This window comes from Pteropus medius, unplaced genomic scaffold, assembly GCF_902729225.1.
Source record: "Pteropus medius unplaced genomic scaffold, Ma_sr-lr_union100, whole genome shotgun sequence".
NCBI lineage: Eukaryota > Metazoa > Chordata > Mammalia > Chiroptera > Pteropodidae > Pteropus > Pteropus medius.
The window spans coordinates 14,612,547-14,627,853 of NW_024349804.1; the positions used below are offsets into that span (position 1 = coordinate 14,612,547).

The 15,307-nt window shown below is 56.6% G+C and overlaps 1 protein-coding gene across 3 annotated transcripts in view; it reads left to right on the forward strand.

Annotated features, from left to right (window-relative positions):
• The first annotated feature begins 374 nt into the window (after positions 1-374).
• LETM1 (leucine zipper and EF-hand containing transmembrane protein 1) overlaps positions 375-15,307 on the forward strand; it is a 34,188-nt gene continuing 19,255 nt past the window's right edge. For all 3 annotated transcript variants that reach the window (XM_039838319.1, XM_039838320.1, XM_039838321.1), the window contains exons 1-3: positions 375-696; positions 4,923-4,983; positions 10,761-11,211. In XM_039838319.1, coding sequence (XP_039694253.1) covers positions 390-696; positions 4,923-4,983; positions 10,761-11,211 — 819 coding nt within the window. In that variant the 5' untranslated portion in view covers positions 375-389. The remainder of the gene's footprint in view (positions 697-4,922; positions 4,984-10,760; positions 11,212-15,307) is intronic.

Genomic DNA, 15,307 nt, shown 5'->3' on the forward strand with positions numbered 1-15,307 from the left:
GGGCAGAACCCGGGGCGGCGGACGGGCCTGCGGGGCCGGCCCTCGGCGCGCCGCGCTGGACCCGAGGACCTGGGACGCGGCCGGCCACCGGCGCTCCCCTCGCGCCCGGGGTGGGGTCGCGTGCCGCGCGATCGAGCGGCGCGAGCCCCACTACAGCCCGGCTCGCCGCCGGGACGCGACAGGGCCCTCCACGCATGCGCCGCCGGCTCCCTCGGCGTGGGCGGCCGGCACGCGGCGCGGCCAGGACCAGAATGCAGCGCGCCGCAGAGGCGGGCCGCGGGGCACGCCGGGACCGGTAGTCGGCCGCGGGGCACGCCGGGACCGGTAGTCGGCCGCGGGGCACGCCGGGACCGCCCTCACCTGGCCGGCGGCGGGCGCCCAGGGGCCCAATGGGAGCGGCGCCCAGCCGCCCCGCCCCGCGCCGCCGGACGTCTGTGCCGGGACATGGCAGCCGCCGGTGCCGGGTCCTTGAGCTGAGCGCCTGCCGCCGGGAGCCAACTGCCGCTCTCAACCGTCCGTGCGGGCGGGCCGAGGCGCCGCCGGGCCGGCCAGGAGCCGCGGCCGCCGCGGAGGAGGACGCAGCCGCAGGAGACGGAGCGGCCGCCGCGGCCGGGCACATGGCGTCCATCTTACTGAGGAGCTGCTGCGGCCGGGGGCCCGCCCGCCTCCCGCCGCCCCGCGCCGCCGCCCGGAGGGGTAAGCGGCCGGCGCTCGGCCGACGGCTCGGGCGGGCGCTGGGGCCGGGGGCGCGGAGGCCCGGGGCGGACGAGAGCCGGGGGCCAGGGCCGGGCCCGAGACGGGCGGGGCGGCCGCCAGGCGCGTGGGTCGGGGAGCTGGGGCGCGGCCCGGGGCCGGGGTCACGCCGGGCCGGGGTCACGCCGGGCCGGGGTCACGCCGGGCCGGGGCCTGGGGCGGCCCTGCCCCTCCGCCCCGCGAGGGCCAACCCGTTTGCCGGGGGGGGTGCGCGCCGGGCGGCCGGGCCCGGGCGGCGGCCCGTGACTCACTCGCGCTGTGACCTTAGTCGCCCTGCCGCTGGCCGCTGCGTCCAGAGCGGGGATAGGAAAGTTTCGGAGAGAGCGCGCTGACAGCTGGCCCTGGTGCGGCCTCTGCCCCACTCGTGGTTACGCTCGATGGGACGGGGCGCCCACTCACGAGGACAGTCGTTTCCCCGGGCCGCCGTCAGGGCCCCTGAGATGAGGTGGTCGGGGGCTGGCAGGCGTGGGCGAGCGGAGCCAGCGGGCTTCCAGGACGTCCGTGGGACCGACATCATGGTGTTACTGGGCGTCTGTAGAGGGTCCCCAGGCCTTGCTGTGCAGGCCTCGGGCAGGCCCATTTGTAGCAGGAGCCGCAGTGACTGTAGCTGTGGCATGGAGGTCACACCTAATGCAGGGCTCCGGTCCACGAGTAGGGCGCCCGCACTCACACCCCTCTGTGCCTCTCTTTTTACGTTAATGTATCCGAGTTCCTTATGGCTAAGATTGGAGTAAAGGTAAATTTGCCCTATAAAATTGAGAGACTCGGGTGAAATGATGTATTTCAAGGGGCTTTACAGTTTATAGTGGTACCGCAAGAAGAAATGTTACTCGAGGCTTTCAGCGGTTACGGCTGGTTGGCCGCTCAGACCTTTGAGCGGCGGTGGGCGGGGCACTGAGCAGCAAGGACACTGACGGCCCGGCCCGGGGCTCCAGTACCCCCGTTAGATGTTTCTGCTGTCAGCACTCTGTCTCTTGCCTATTAAGGATGGTGAGAAAAATCCTTGGCCACTTCACGTTCCCATAGCACGTTTAAGGTTTAAAAGTGATATGAATTTGTTTTGTGGTTGTATCATTTTGGGAACACAAATGTTTCCTGTGGCTGCGTTCTCCGTTAACACAGACACGAGAGGCTGAGAGGGGTCAGACAGCAGGTCTGCTGTGGGAGCAACAGGGACTCCAGAGCCCAGGGGACCGAGTGCTGGACAGTGGGGAGCAGGGGCCCTGAACTCCTGGAAATGACACTTTCCAGCTGGGTGCTGCAGCCGTTACCCCATTTCCCCTATGAGCATCTTACATCAATCATTACGGTTCTTTGTCACAGTTAGTAAACTAGCTTTGATACGTTATGGTTAACCGAGGTCCACAGTGTATTTAAATTTGCTTTATCTTGTTCCATACTTTTTTTCCGATATCTTTTTCTTGTTATATACTTTCTTATTCTGCACGTACCTTTCTGTTGTTACTGACTTCTGTTTTATTCTGCACGCACTTTGTTGTAAGGTGCTTTTTTGTCTTGTTTCTGAGACTTCCTTCCGCAGTTAGGAGGACTGGTCAGCTAGATTGTAGAGTAGGGTGCCCTCTGTGGGGATTCAGCCAATGTTTTCACATGGTTAGACTGGGGTCCTGGGTTTAGGGGAAGAGACCACAGGGGTCAGGTGTCCTCATCACATCCTGTTAAGGGTGCCTACTAGCAATGTGATTTATGGCAGTGGATATGACCTTGATCATTGGGTCCTCCACCCTACAGTCACTTTCTCCCCTTCCACCCCACACTCTTTGGGAGGAGGTTGTGCACAGCACATATTTGGGAGTGGGCCGGGGTTGCCCAGAGGTGGACTGACCCCATTCACCAAGGACTGGGTGTGAGAGCAGCAGCCTGTCAAGGGACACTCCCCGCTTCCGGCTCTTGTCAAAGTGGGCGAGGGCGGGGGAACTGGCTGGGGCAGCCTGGAGGCCTAGGAGCTGTGGAGTACGAGGTGGGCAGGGACCTCTGGGTCGGGTGTGCCCATGGTGTCCGGGAGAGCTGAGGGTGGGGGTCTGGAGGGTCGAGCACGGTCTGGCGGCCAGATGGAGAAAGCTGTGAGTTGGGAGGAGATACACTTGGTCTCTGTCCCCGTCCCGGTTCTCGCCAGAGCTCCCAAAGCCCTTGGAACCCCCGAGTGATCAGGCGTTGCTCATAACGAGCCCCTTCCCTCTCCCCAGGGTTACACTGGGGGGTGCCCGTGGTTAGAGACTTGGGCCTTCCCACCCACCCCCGGGGGGCCTGGGGCCAAGCTCAGTGGCTAGTGGCCAAGGATGTCATCAGTCACTCCTAGGTGACGAAGGTGAACTCCTGAACAGGGAGGCTGGGGAGCCTCTGGGCTGGTGGCACTTGACGACCCGATGGGGCAGAGGCTCCTGCACTCAAGACTCCTCTAGGCCTCGCCCTGTGGACCTTGCCATCCGGATGTTCACGTCCGCCCTTTATAATAAAACGGCACTAGCAAGCCGAGCACTTTCCCACGTTCTGTGTCATCCAGCAAATTATTGAAACTGACAGGCTCGTGGAGACCCCTGAATTTGTAGTTGGCAGAAGTGTGAGCAGCCTGGGGACCCTGCTCGCACATGACATGTGAAGCGAGGGCAGTCTTGTGGGGACTGAGCCCTCATGTGTGGGTCTGCACTAACTCCGGGAGTCAGGATTGAATCGTGGGACACCAGCTTGTGTGGGCCAGTTGCAGAAGTGGCAGTTGGAAAAGACATAAAACAGTGTTTCTAGGAGCGACTGGCCAGTGGATCACAACCCCGGCGAGCGGGGTGGGTGGCCGGATCCCCGGAGCCCGCTGTGGGGTGTCCTTCCAGGCCTAGGATGGAAGCTTTCAGAGCAGGGCGAGCATGGGAAGGGAGCAGGTAGGAAAAGCTGTGTGACCACGCAGGGCGAGGGGCTCTGGCAGCTGTGACCGCTTGCTTGCAGGGGGCATATGCAGGGCGGGAGCCCTTTCCAAACCAAGTTCTTGAGGCGGGGGCTGGCTCAGTGGGGGGAGGGGACAGGCACAGGTGTTGGGGGGCTTCTGTTTGGGAGACAAGGCAGGTTCACAACTGGAGTGGTGTGTTCTTCCCCATCTGCTTTTTTATTTTGACTGAAAATGTAATGTTTGAAACAAAAGGTTACCTTGCGAATAATGGTGAGTGAGCTCACGAGCCCAGCTGCCAACCTACAGCTTGAGGTTCTGCATGTAACGATCCACGGGAATAGCCTTCTGTGGAAGAGAGAGTTGCCCTGCGGACGCTGGCGTCCGGTTGAATTACATGAGTGACAGCTGGAAGCCCGTGTCCCCAGAGGGTCCACTGGGAGCAGTGCCCTGCTCCGAGGGCGGCCAGGGCTGGTGCTGTCCCCTCCTCTGCCCATCTTTCATGCTCCCTTCTGCTCTCAGATTGCTGGTTGGCACCCAGAGCCGCTCTGGGCCCTCCTGCCGCCCGGAGGGCCTTAGGGTGCCAGCCCACTGTTCCAGGCTCACTGCCTGGCACCCCGTCAGTTTCTGCCTCCCCCAGTGTCAGACGTGTCTCTCCACAGGCTGTTTTCCCAGCACAGGGTGTGACCACAGGTAGGCCTGAATGTTGGTCATGTGAATGAACCCTGAACTTATGCTTATGGGAACTAGAGTGAGTTAGAGAAAGCATAAAAAATACATCAGAATCCCCAAATTGGCTATATGCTCATCAGTATCGTTTGTCCAAATGCTTACTCTTGGCATTTGTTTTTTTTGTAATTCTCGCCCCCTCACGCTGGGTCATTTGGACTCCTCCCTTGCTTGCCCTGTGGGTCTGTCTGTGCGTTAGGGGTCATGGCCTCTATCACCAGAGCCACGCTGGAGCGAATGGGGAGCGGTCACCTGGGGAGACGTCAAGGCCCGGACTCCGTGGGCCCTTGCCCGGCAGACCCTGGTGCCCCCACTTGGGACTCTAGGAGCCAGAGCTGACCCAGGCACCCCTCCTTACCCAGAGACACTGTGTCCCTAACTGGGGCAGCCCTTCACTTGGCCACACTCTGCGCCCTTCCCACGTGCAAAACAGGCTTCCAGAAGCTTTCCCTACAGAAGAGGGTGGCGCGCTTCCAGACTCAGACGTGTCGGCGCACAGCGCCTGGTTGGAGACTGACTTTCTTGTTTTCCCTTTGTTTTGTCATAGGCGGTCTGGGGAATCACGCCTGTCTCAGTTGCGCCAGTGCCATGGGGTTGATAAGCCGCGTGTAAGTAAATGAACGTCACTTTCTGCTTGTTTGGAAGTGGGGCCTTAAAAATATTTCAGTGATTGGTAACTCCCAGTATACCCTACTTTCCTATTCTTTGTCTTCTTTCTTTTAACTTGTTTTTTCACTTCGAAATAGATAACTGGATCCATTGGTGAATATTTGGAAAATAAATGAATACTCAAGATCCCATTGCCTGTTACAAATATTATCAGCATTTTGGTGTGTTTCATTTTGCTCTTTTTTCTTACGTACCTGTTTTTAAGACATTCAGCGGTGACTACAGTCTGCGTAGAGGCTCGTGTGCTTAACGGGGCACATCTTTTCCACACTCACAGCCATTCGTAGTGGCCTTTTATCTATTTGTGGAAAACAACGGCAGATTTGCCAGGTAGCGCTGTCGGTTTGGGCTCTCGGCGAACACAGACAGACCACGCCTCGTTCACACGGTCCTTCATGGAGCGTCACGTTGACCACGTCTGGCCACAGGGCTCGCCTTGTCCAGTTCTAGGGACACATCTGGTGCATGATGGACTTAGCCCTTCCCTTTGCTGGGAGGTCTGCGTCCTCCTGTGAGGCTGGAGGGCTTCCTGGAGGGTGTGTCACCCACCTTGTCTGCCGTTGCGTGCGGACTTGGATGTCCCTTCAGGCTGCTGTGCTCTCCTGCCCACCGTCCCCTCTGCTTGGCCTCCCTGGGTTTAGACTCCTGATCTCCTCACCCGTGTGCCGGGATGCCCAGACCTCTGTCCTGGCACCAGGTCCTTGTCACTGCCTGGTCACTGGAGACAGTGGAGCTTGTCCCTTCCAGCATCTCTTGTTCTTCCTGTTTGAGGGGCGGGACCTCCTGCTGCGTGTGGTCCAGCTGGCCCCCAGCACCCCCCTGCATAGAGCTGCGGGATCTTTTGGGTTTTCTTACTCCTTTGAGATTGTTAATTTGTCACCTCATCTTGGCTATAAAACTTCTGGAGGATACTCCTAGGACAGATTTAATTCCCTAAAATAAAAGCTACACAAGTCACACGTGGGAACTTGGCTATTAGAGCAAAATTGTGCTCAAGCACATTTCCTGTTTTGAGGTATTTTTAAAGTGCTCATGTCAGTGTCTCTGTTTGGGTGAGTGGTGTGAGGGCAGTGTCTGGCGGGGACACGACAAAGCCTGTTTGAAAGCCCTGCCAGCGGCAGCCTCCGGGCCCGCCTGCCCAGCGCTGGGCTTTGATGTCTGCGGGGTTCTCCTCTGCGGCCACAGGACTGTCGTCATCATCTTCTGTTTCTGATGCGGGACCGTTGATGTACGAGCATAGGACGTCTTCACTCTTGCAGGTGGCATTTCAGAGGCCTGGGGCCCAGCGGGTGGCTGGAAACAGGGTGGCCCGGTGACCAGCAGGTACAGTCATGGTTGCCATGAAGGGTGTGGCCCCACAGGGCCGGCTTTCAGGGCTTTTCGAGACAAGCTGGAAGTCTGGGGTTTGGTGTGGAGTCTCTGCTTCTGAGGTCTTGATGGCTGAGGCTGGTTAGAGGGCTGCCGTGTGGAGCGGGTGTGCCTGCGGGGGACAGCCCCAGGTGTGGCGGGGGACAGCGCCTGGCATCAGGGACCCCAGCCGCTGGCGGGGCCGGCCATGCCTGTCCCCCTGCGTGGGGCGTCTGTTCTTGGGCGGTCTGCTCCTGTCATTTACCTGAGTGACTTCTCCAGCCAGCTTTCGCCTTCTGGGGGGACCAAGCCTTGCACGCTTGCTTTCTTCCTTCTGGACTGTCCAGGTAGAACTTGTGAATCATTTGGGGTCTAAATGGTCTTCTTGGAATTGTAACGGGAACATCATTAAACCCATAAAATCATGTGGGAATATGAACTTTTAAACTCGGGTGTAGCGCTCCCCCGTGTAAGTTGTTTATTAAGATCTTTCCTCTTTCAGGAAAAGGGACGTCATTTTCTATACAGAGGCCACGCGTTTGGCCTCTAAGACAACTCTCAGATGCGTTCTCTGTGCTAGTGGTAACGGGCCTGCTTTCCCTCAGTTTTTGTGAGTGTTGCTGGCATGTAAGTTACTAATTTGTGTCTTTTCCTGTGTGTGGCCACTGCACACAGCTGTTATTTTCTGCTCCTGTCCTCACACCTTTTCAGCTAGTGGTGGGGATTCGCCCAGGACAGATGTTTCGTCTCATCACCGTTGTGGCTTTGGTTCTTGATCAGTTCTGCAGTCAGATCTGCTGTCGGAACAGCTGTCGGAACAGCTGTCGGAACGGCTGTCGGCTTCCCTGCATCTCTCAGCGGCAAGATACGGACCGTCTGCTGTTTCTTTACGGTGTCATTTCGTTAGCTTCTGTCTTGGGTACTCTTTGCCATGTCTGATTTTTCTTATGTTAAAGTGTTTTTATGAGGAATGGATGTTAAATGTTTCGAGTACCTTTTTAAGATTCAAATGCACCTGCATTTAAAGTTCATATTAAAACATGAAAGCTGTGCTATAAGCTCACAATTTTTAGAAAGTTAAACCCTTTAGAAAGTTGAACGATGAGAACTAGAAAGCTGTTTTGCTAAACTCAAACAGTTCAACTTTGGAATTACAAATGAGAGTCAAATATTATGTCAGTCTGAGCATCCAAAAACTGTTACTTTTCATTTTGATCACACAATATAAAGAATCTTGAGTCACACAGATAAGTAATTGCAAGTGGTAACTAAGTGTCTTAGTAGTTTTAACTACCAGTGAGTTGTTTTGCAATCTCAGTCTTCAGTTGAGATGGTCCAGACTCCTGAAGGGTGAGCAGGTGGAGGGTTTCTGGTCTAAAACATCATCATGAATGTTATCTAGCTGCTCCGGACCTCCTTCATCAGAGAGAAAGACAGGGAAGAGGAACCAGAACTTGGAGTGAGCAATCAGACTGTATGCAGCAGCTCCGAAACCTCGTTCAGCAGGAAAACCTGAGCTGACATGAGGCTGTTTGTATTCTTAAGCTGTGACTGCTCGGAAGATTGGCCATGGAAATACTGACGTGTTGGTGACACCTGCTCCCTGCATATGTTGTGCTGGACAGCTCATGGCCTTGTGGCCTCCGGTAGCTGTTAGGTGCCGTGGGCTCCAGTTCTCCAGCTGAGGGAACCTTGTCCTGCCGGCAAGCGTGGTTTTACCTGGTGTCTCTGGGCAGAGGTGTCTGCACCTCTGGAATCATCCCTCTTGGTTGTGATGCTGCTGGCGTCACATTGCCCCTGCTGGTGGTGTGTCCCTGAATAACTGAGGGTGACACATTGAGAGTTGGCATCCTCTCCGGTCTGGCCTCGGCCCATTTCTTGACGAGCTGTCCCCTTAAAGGGGACGTGTTTCACAGCTGTTTACAGGAGTTGGAGTCGCTGGGGGGGTCGGGTCTCGGCCCTCACCCCTGAGCCTGCCGTCCAGTGTTTGTGCAGCTGATGCCATGAACGCTGCTCCTTTGCCAGGCCCTGCTTAGTGCTTCTTTTCTTGGGATGGCAAGGCTTCTGGGTTGAGATGGACACAGGACTCAGCATCCTAAAGTAAAACAAGTGACTAATGGAAGTCCCCAGGCTTTTAAATGCCACTGAACAGGGCCTTCCTCTGGTGACTGAGCGTTTCTTGTTGAGAGGTTGCTTTTGCCCAGAAGTCCCCCCCCATTTTGAAGGTGGTTTTATCTAAAAAGGAAGAGGAGAGGCAGGCATGGTGACAGGTGGGAGGCTGGGCCCGCGGGCCCTGCTCAGGTGAGGGCTCAGTGTTTCTCGGGATGCCGGGGGCTCCGGCAGGTCGGGGCACAGCAGGGTCGGCCTTCTCAGTGATGCTCTGTCCCAGCTGCCCCACAAAGGTGCAGTGCCTACATGGGTTTTGTTTTGACAGAAATTCTTAAATACTAGATTACACGGTTTTATGCCTCTGAAAGAGATAACCCTTTCTTACTGGGGTGTCAGTGATGATACTGTCTCCTGTGCTTGACGGCAGCACACCAGGGGCGTTGAGGGCCCCCGGCGGGCGCACCGTGTGCTCCTGCGCTCACTCTGTCTCCACGTGTCTCTGTGCCTGTTGGTTGCCCCTTGAGACTGCTGACGTCACGCCTTCTTGCGGAAGCTACTCACCCTTGCTAATAGTGGGTTGAAACTGGGCACCTAAGCTCAGTGGATCTAGGGGTGAGCTTGATCTCTGTGCCTGTGCTGTCCTTGCTGCAATGAGGCACAGGCTGTGGCCAGTCACAGCTGACCAAGGCTCAAGCGGCTCTGCTGTTCGCAGCTTATCCACAGGTGGCTGTGACTGTCAGGACAGGGAGGGTTTGAGGGACCCTCTACGGGACAGGATCATCCCTGCCCTTTAAAGCAGGGGCAGAGGCTCAGGACAGAGAGCCGGCGGGGGCCAGTGGCGCCCTGAGTCAGCTGCACCTGCCCACTACGGTCTGTGCGCTTGTCCCTCAGTGACCCCACCCGTGCAAGGAGCAGCAGAACTGGGCATTTCCCGGCTCTCTTTGGGCCTGGATTGGTGGCCTGACCGCTCTGACGGACAGTCGCAGTAGCTGCCGCTTCTGTGGTGGGTGTTGCCGTGCACCAGACGCTGTCCTGGGTGCTTCGGACATGTCAGCATGCACGTTCACAGGGGACACCCCAGAGGCACAGCGAGATTAAGTTACTTGCCCGGGGTCACACACCAACAGTAGTAGAGCCGGGATTTGAACTGGGACAGCCTGCCCCAGAGCTCAGGTCCTCACAGCTGGCATCAAGCCAGGTGCAGAGAGATGGCTCCCAGGGACAGGCGGGAGGAAGCAGGCGTGCGCCTTCCAAGTGAGCTGGAGCCTGGGGCTGCCTAGAGGTAAGTTTGGGCATGAGCGGGAGAGGCATCTAGTGACAGGTGAGGTGAATGGAAGACTGTGAAACAGACTTGTGTGGGCCACATGTTCCAGTCTTGGGCTGTAGGTGGCAGTCTGTCTCTGCGGCAGTCCAAATAGGGTCTCTTCATTGCGCACGAACCCTGGGCTAAGCCAGGCTCTGGCTGCTGGGCACCCAAAGCTGCAGGGGTGGGGCACGGTCCATGCTCCAGACACTCAGGTCGTAGGGCCCGTTCGTGGGTAGACACGGAGTGCAGCTGCCTGGGGGCCCCGAAGAGCAGATGTGCAGCCCCGGAGGCCTTGCAAGGCGTGGACGTGGGCGGCTCTGGGCTCTCATGTGGCCCTGATGGCAGCCTGCTGGGCCTGAGAGAGCCCCTGCTCCAGTGTGAGCCTGCGAGGGTGGCTCACCAGGAGCTCAGTTCTGTGGGTCATGCTGGGCCAGTGCCTCAGGGTGTCCCCCGGAGCGGAGGCCTGCTGGTATGTGTGAGGAAATGGTCTGTGGGCTTTATCGCTTGGTTTTCGCCAATTTGCACAAACGCCTTTGGGCAGCTGGTACACGGGTCTAGGCCACCAGAGATTCGAGCCCCCTTGCAGGTTTTCAGGAGTTGCTCGGGAACGCAGGTCTTCTGTAGAAAGCGCCCTGCTCCACACCCCACCCCCAAGTCCCCCAAGTCTGTTGCGGGGGGTGGGAGTGGGGAGGGGACCTTGGAGACCTGTCCCAGGGCCAGGCTCTTGATGGCTGTGTCTGTGTCCGGCCCTCCTGCCGGAAGCCCCCAGGCTTTGCCGCTCTTGCTGTGGGGCAGCGCCTTCACCCCAGCCCTGGAGTGGAAGGGCTCCCCGGCTGTGTTCTCCAGGCCTCGGAAGCGGTGGGGCGTTCGCTTATGCGCTCGCTGAGTGGACTGGGTGTGTGGTCGAGATCCGGTGAGCGGCCAGAGACCTCACTGTACTCTCTCCCTTTGCAGGCGTGCTCCATTGGGCAGCTGCGCTCCCGTCCACCCCGTGTACCTTTCTTTCCGAGGCGACTCCCTGGGCGGCTGGACTCCGAGGCCCGAGCGCAGGTGCGCCGTGGCCCTAGCACCGTGGGCCCCGGCCTTGGCGGGTCTGCTCGTCACCGGGCCGCGGTTCCTTCCCACGCGCTGCTGGCACTCGTCGCCCCGTCTGGGCGACGACTCCATGGTGGAGAAGTCGCTCAAGTCCTTAAAGGACAAGAACAAGAAGCTGGAGGAGGGGGGCCCCGTGTACAGCCCCCCTGCGGAGGTGGCCGAGAAGAAGTCCCTGGGGCAGAGGGTCCTGGACGAGCTGAAGCACTACTACCACGGCTTCCGCCTGCTCTGGATCGACACCAAGATCGCCGCGCGCATGCTCTGGCGCATCCTCAACGGCCACAGCCTGACCCGCCGCGAGCGCAGGCAGGTAATGCGTGTGCGCACGCGCGACTCCTGCTCCGCCCCTTTCGGCGGCTTCACTCCTTCTAGGGCTTTTATTCTGCTTTTGGTAAAAGAAAAAGATCAGAAAACCTTTGAGAAAGCGAACGTCCCCCACGTAGGAGCGCTGAGACGCAGCAGTGCTGGCTCGTCGGTGTCTCTGCTGCCACAGGTTTCCGGTGCGCGCGTCCCGTTTTCTCTGGGCGCTTCCGTGCTGTCCCTCTGGCCTCCCCCCTCCTCTCACTGTTGACAGGTCCGCGCGTGCTGGATGACGTGCCTCGTGCAGGTGCCCGCCTTGTCAGTGCTGCGCAGCTCTAGCCCGTGTGTGCGTTTTATGTGTTGTTTGGGATCTGTGCCCCGGGCCCCGAGGCTTCGGGTCTGGCGCGGGTTCCAGAACCTGTGCGGTCGCCCGCGCTGGGCTCCCGGGAGCTTCTGGTGAGGCGCTGGGTGCGCAGCCCGTTCCATCACCGACGGCTCCTAAAAAGAGTCTTGCCGTTTTCCAGGTGCTCGGGCTTCTGGGCCTCCTCTTCCTCGGTCCATGAAATAGCTGACAGTTACGCAGGAAGCTTTTACCTCTGCCCTCCCTTGTTGAATGAGTACCGGGGACAAGGGGAGGCCTCAGGCTCTCAGTGCCCTGCGATCTCCCAAGGAAAGGCGCAGAAGTGTCCTTTCCCTCAAAGTAGACCACGGCGGTGAGACAGTGGGCACGTCACCACATCTTGGAGCTAGCTGATCCCGGTAAGGGTGACTGGCTTCTGGTTACACTGGTTCTCAAGAGCTTCACTGAGAATGTGGGTCGTTTCTGTTCAACTGGCTGGAGTTTTCCAAGGGATGCTGTTTGAGCAGGGCAAAGGTTGGTGGTTTGAAGTAGGAACAGTTGGATTAGAATTTCCGAATCATTCGTTGGGCATTGATTACAACACACATTGTTGTTTCCCTAGTTACAAGATAATCTTTATAACCCAGATTCCCTCCAGCCCCTTCCCATCCCATTCTCCTGTGAAAGTTACATTTTTTTTTCTACTTCATTGAAGACAACATGAGCCTTTAAGAAAAAAAGTCAGAGCAGATGAGTAAGTCCCAGGATGAGGTCTCGGCGTGGCCATGGGGTTGGCTGTGGCAGATCCCTGTTAGCATCAAGGAGGGGGTTTGGGGAGCTGTGCTGTTTTTTCCTTGCTTTAGGGCTTCATAGATAATTCGAATTTGAACAGAATGTTAGTGGTCCTGATAATTATAGAGAAGTGATTCTTAAAATTAGGATATTTTCAAAGGCGAAGAAAAACCACATTAGAAATTTAAAAATATATTAGTAAAATGTATATGTGTCGCTTACATGGAAGATACATTTGAAATGTGACTTTAAGTTCATGTAACTGTTGAATGCTTGCTCATCATGCTCAATAATGACAAAAATGTCTGAAAGTTGCTGTGGAACCAGAGGCATTTGGGAAGTAGTTTTGTGTCCTGATTCTGGAACCGGGGACCTGCAGTATTCAGTGGAGGGAGGATTTCTGGCCCCGGCAGGCTCACCCCTGATATAGGAGACCCGGCTTCTGCATGGAAATGCTGTGAAGTGACAGGGCAAAGGCAGCAGCAGACAGGAGCACACCGCGATGCCTAAGCGAGGTCGCAGCGTGTGTCTGACCTGTGTCGACAAGCATGCGACACGGCTGTGCGGGGAGAGGCTGTCCTGTAATAAGCCTTCATTCCTGCCTGGGTTAGCTGAGTTTTCTTTCAGATGCAGAAGCACAGTGTGCTGCCGGCCTCTGATGCATCGCTGTAAAGAAGATGCAGCGCTGGGGTGTGGGAGGGGGCGTCGCGGGGGTTGGTGGGAGCCCAGGGCTCTGCCTCCGCCTGCAGCCTTGGCCCCTCCCTCCTCCTCGAGCCCCGCCCTCCAGGGCGGTCCCCGCAGCGTCGCGGTTGGTGCTCTCTCCACGCTCCGATCTCTCAGGATGATGAAACTGCCCGCCCCCCGCTTCTGTGCCAGGCACACTGTGGAAATTTACCCACGGTTTCTTCGCGTCCTCATGAATGAATCTGGTATTTTATGACTTAGTTTCTGGCTTTGTTAACTGGCCCGCAGCCAATCGGTGCTGTCAGACCTTCTGCTGCCTTTCAGTTTGATGACCGGGCCTAGCAGCAGTGACACCTGGGCAACAGCGAGCACACCTGGCCCCCAGCCCTTGGCTTCTAGCTGTTCCCATGAAGAGGAACCAGGGCTTCTCGGAAATGTCCCAGTCCAGGCCCGGGACAGCAGTGATATAGGTGAACCTGAGCCAGAAAATGAGGAGAGGCTCGAAAACAAATCATGGGGGCACTTCTGGGGGGGCAGTGGGGCTAAAACGGGACGTGCGCCTTTCGTCCCAGCAGTACTGTGTAGTCTCGTATATTTCGATGTTATTGTAAATGGAGTGTTTTTATGGTGATAAAATACACCAGCTAAATTTTACCCTTTGAGCCATTTTTAAGTGTACAGTTCCATGGCATGAAGTCCATTCGTGCGCAACCATGCCCACCATCCGTCTTGAAGACTTTCCATCTTCCTAGCTGACAGTCTCCCCATTAAACACCTCTCCACTCCCCCCCACCCCCGCAGCCCCCGATAACCACCATTCTCCTTTTTGCCTCTGATCTGGGCACTTAGGGTCCTCATATAGTGGAACCGTACAGTGTTTGTCCACTCGGCATGACTCACCCATGTGGTGGCCTGTGGCGGAGTCCCTCCCTGCGAAGGCTGAGTCATGCTCCGCTGTGCGCATGCGCCACATTTCCGTAACCCATCCGTCCTGCGGGGGACGTTTGAGTCATTTCCACCTTTTGCCTATTGTAGGTACATGGAACTTTTTAAATTTCAGTTTCCAGTTGTTGATTGCTAGTATATAGAAATACAGTTGATTTTTACATATAGGTCTTATTTGCAAACTGAATTCTAATATCTCTTGTAAATTTCATTAGTTTTTATAAGGAATGATTTTGGATTTTGTCAAATGTGTTTTCTGCATCTATTTAGATAATTATATGGTTTTACTTCTTTTATTACTTAAATGGTCGAGATTGTCAGATTTGGTTAAAAAAAAGCAAGACCCAACTTATGCTTTCTGAGAAACAACGTAAAGACACGTACATTAAAAGGAAGGAAAAAGACCAGTGCTGCTCACAGTAGCCACATTAATTGTCAAAGTGAATTTCAGAGTGAAAACTACCAGGGGTGAGGAAGGTCATTTCATAGTCACAGAGGGGTCAGGCCATCAAGAGGGCACAACATTACAAAACGGTTATGTACCTAACAGCATAAGCCAGCCTGGATGGAGCGTGCTGTATGGCTCCATGCGTGGGAAATGTCCAGGCTAGGGAAATTCACAGGAACATGGGGTCACTGTTCGCCTGGGGCGCAGAGTGGCAGGGAGGGCAGCCGCACATGGACACAAGGGTTCTCTGCGGTGGGATGAAAGCGTTCTCGAGCTGAATGTTGGTGATGGTTTCACAGTCTGTAAATTTACCAAAAAACGTTGACTTACACACTTAAAATGGGTGAACGCTATGGTATGTAAATTAACCTCAGTAGAACAGCTGAAATTTTTTAAACGAGAAATGTCAGGAAGGCACCAGCTTGGAGGGCCTTTCCACGGCCAAATCTGGAACCATCTGAGCATAAAAATAAAAGTAGGAATGAACTGTAAACAAATGGGAACCAGGACTCCACGAGTCCACTTTGATGATCAATTATGAGGTCGAATGTGCAGGGAAGCAAGGTTGGTGGGTGGGAGGGATGGGCTGGGAAGTCACGGTTGCGGGGGCATCAGAGCCGTGGCGAGCGCGTCGGGGCGGAGAGGTGGCAGTGCGCATGCGTCCGAGTGTCCTCGCAGACCGCGGGTTCTCACCTGCGCCGGGGAGGGGCGGCCATCACTCCGGAAGTGGCACTCCACAGGGAACTATGGCCCAGCCCCAGTGGGAGGGACGCCAGGCCCGGAACAAGGCCGTTTCCAGGAATGACACCGCTTTTCCAAAAAATGGCTGAGGAGTTAGAGCGCACGTGCAGATGAGGGCACGGGGTGCGCAGGCTCAGTGGAGGCGACGCACTCGGT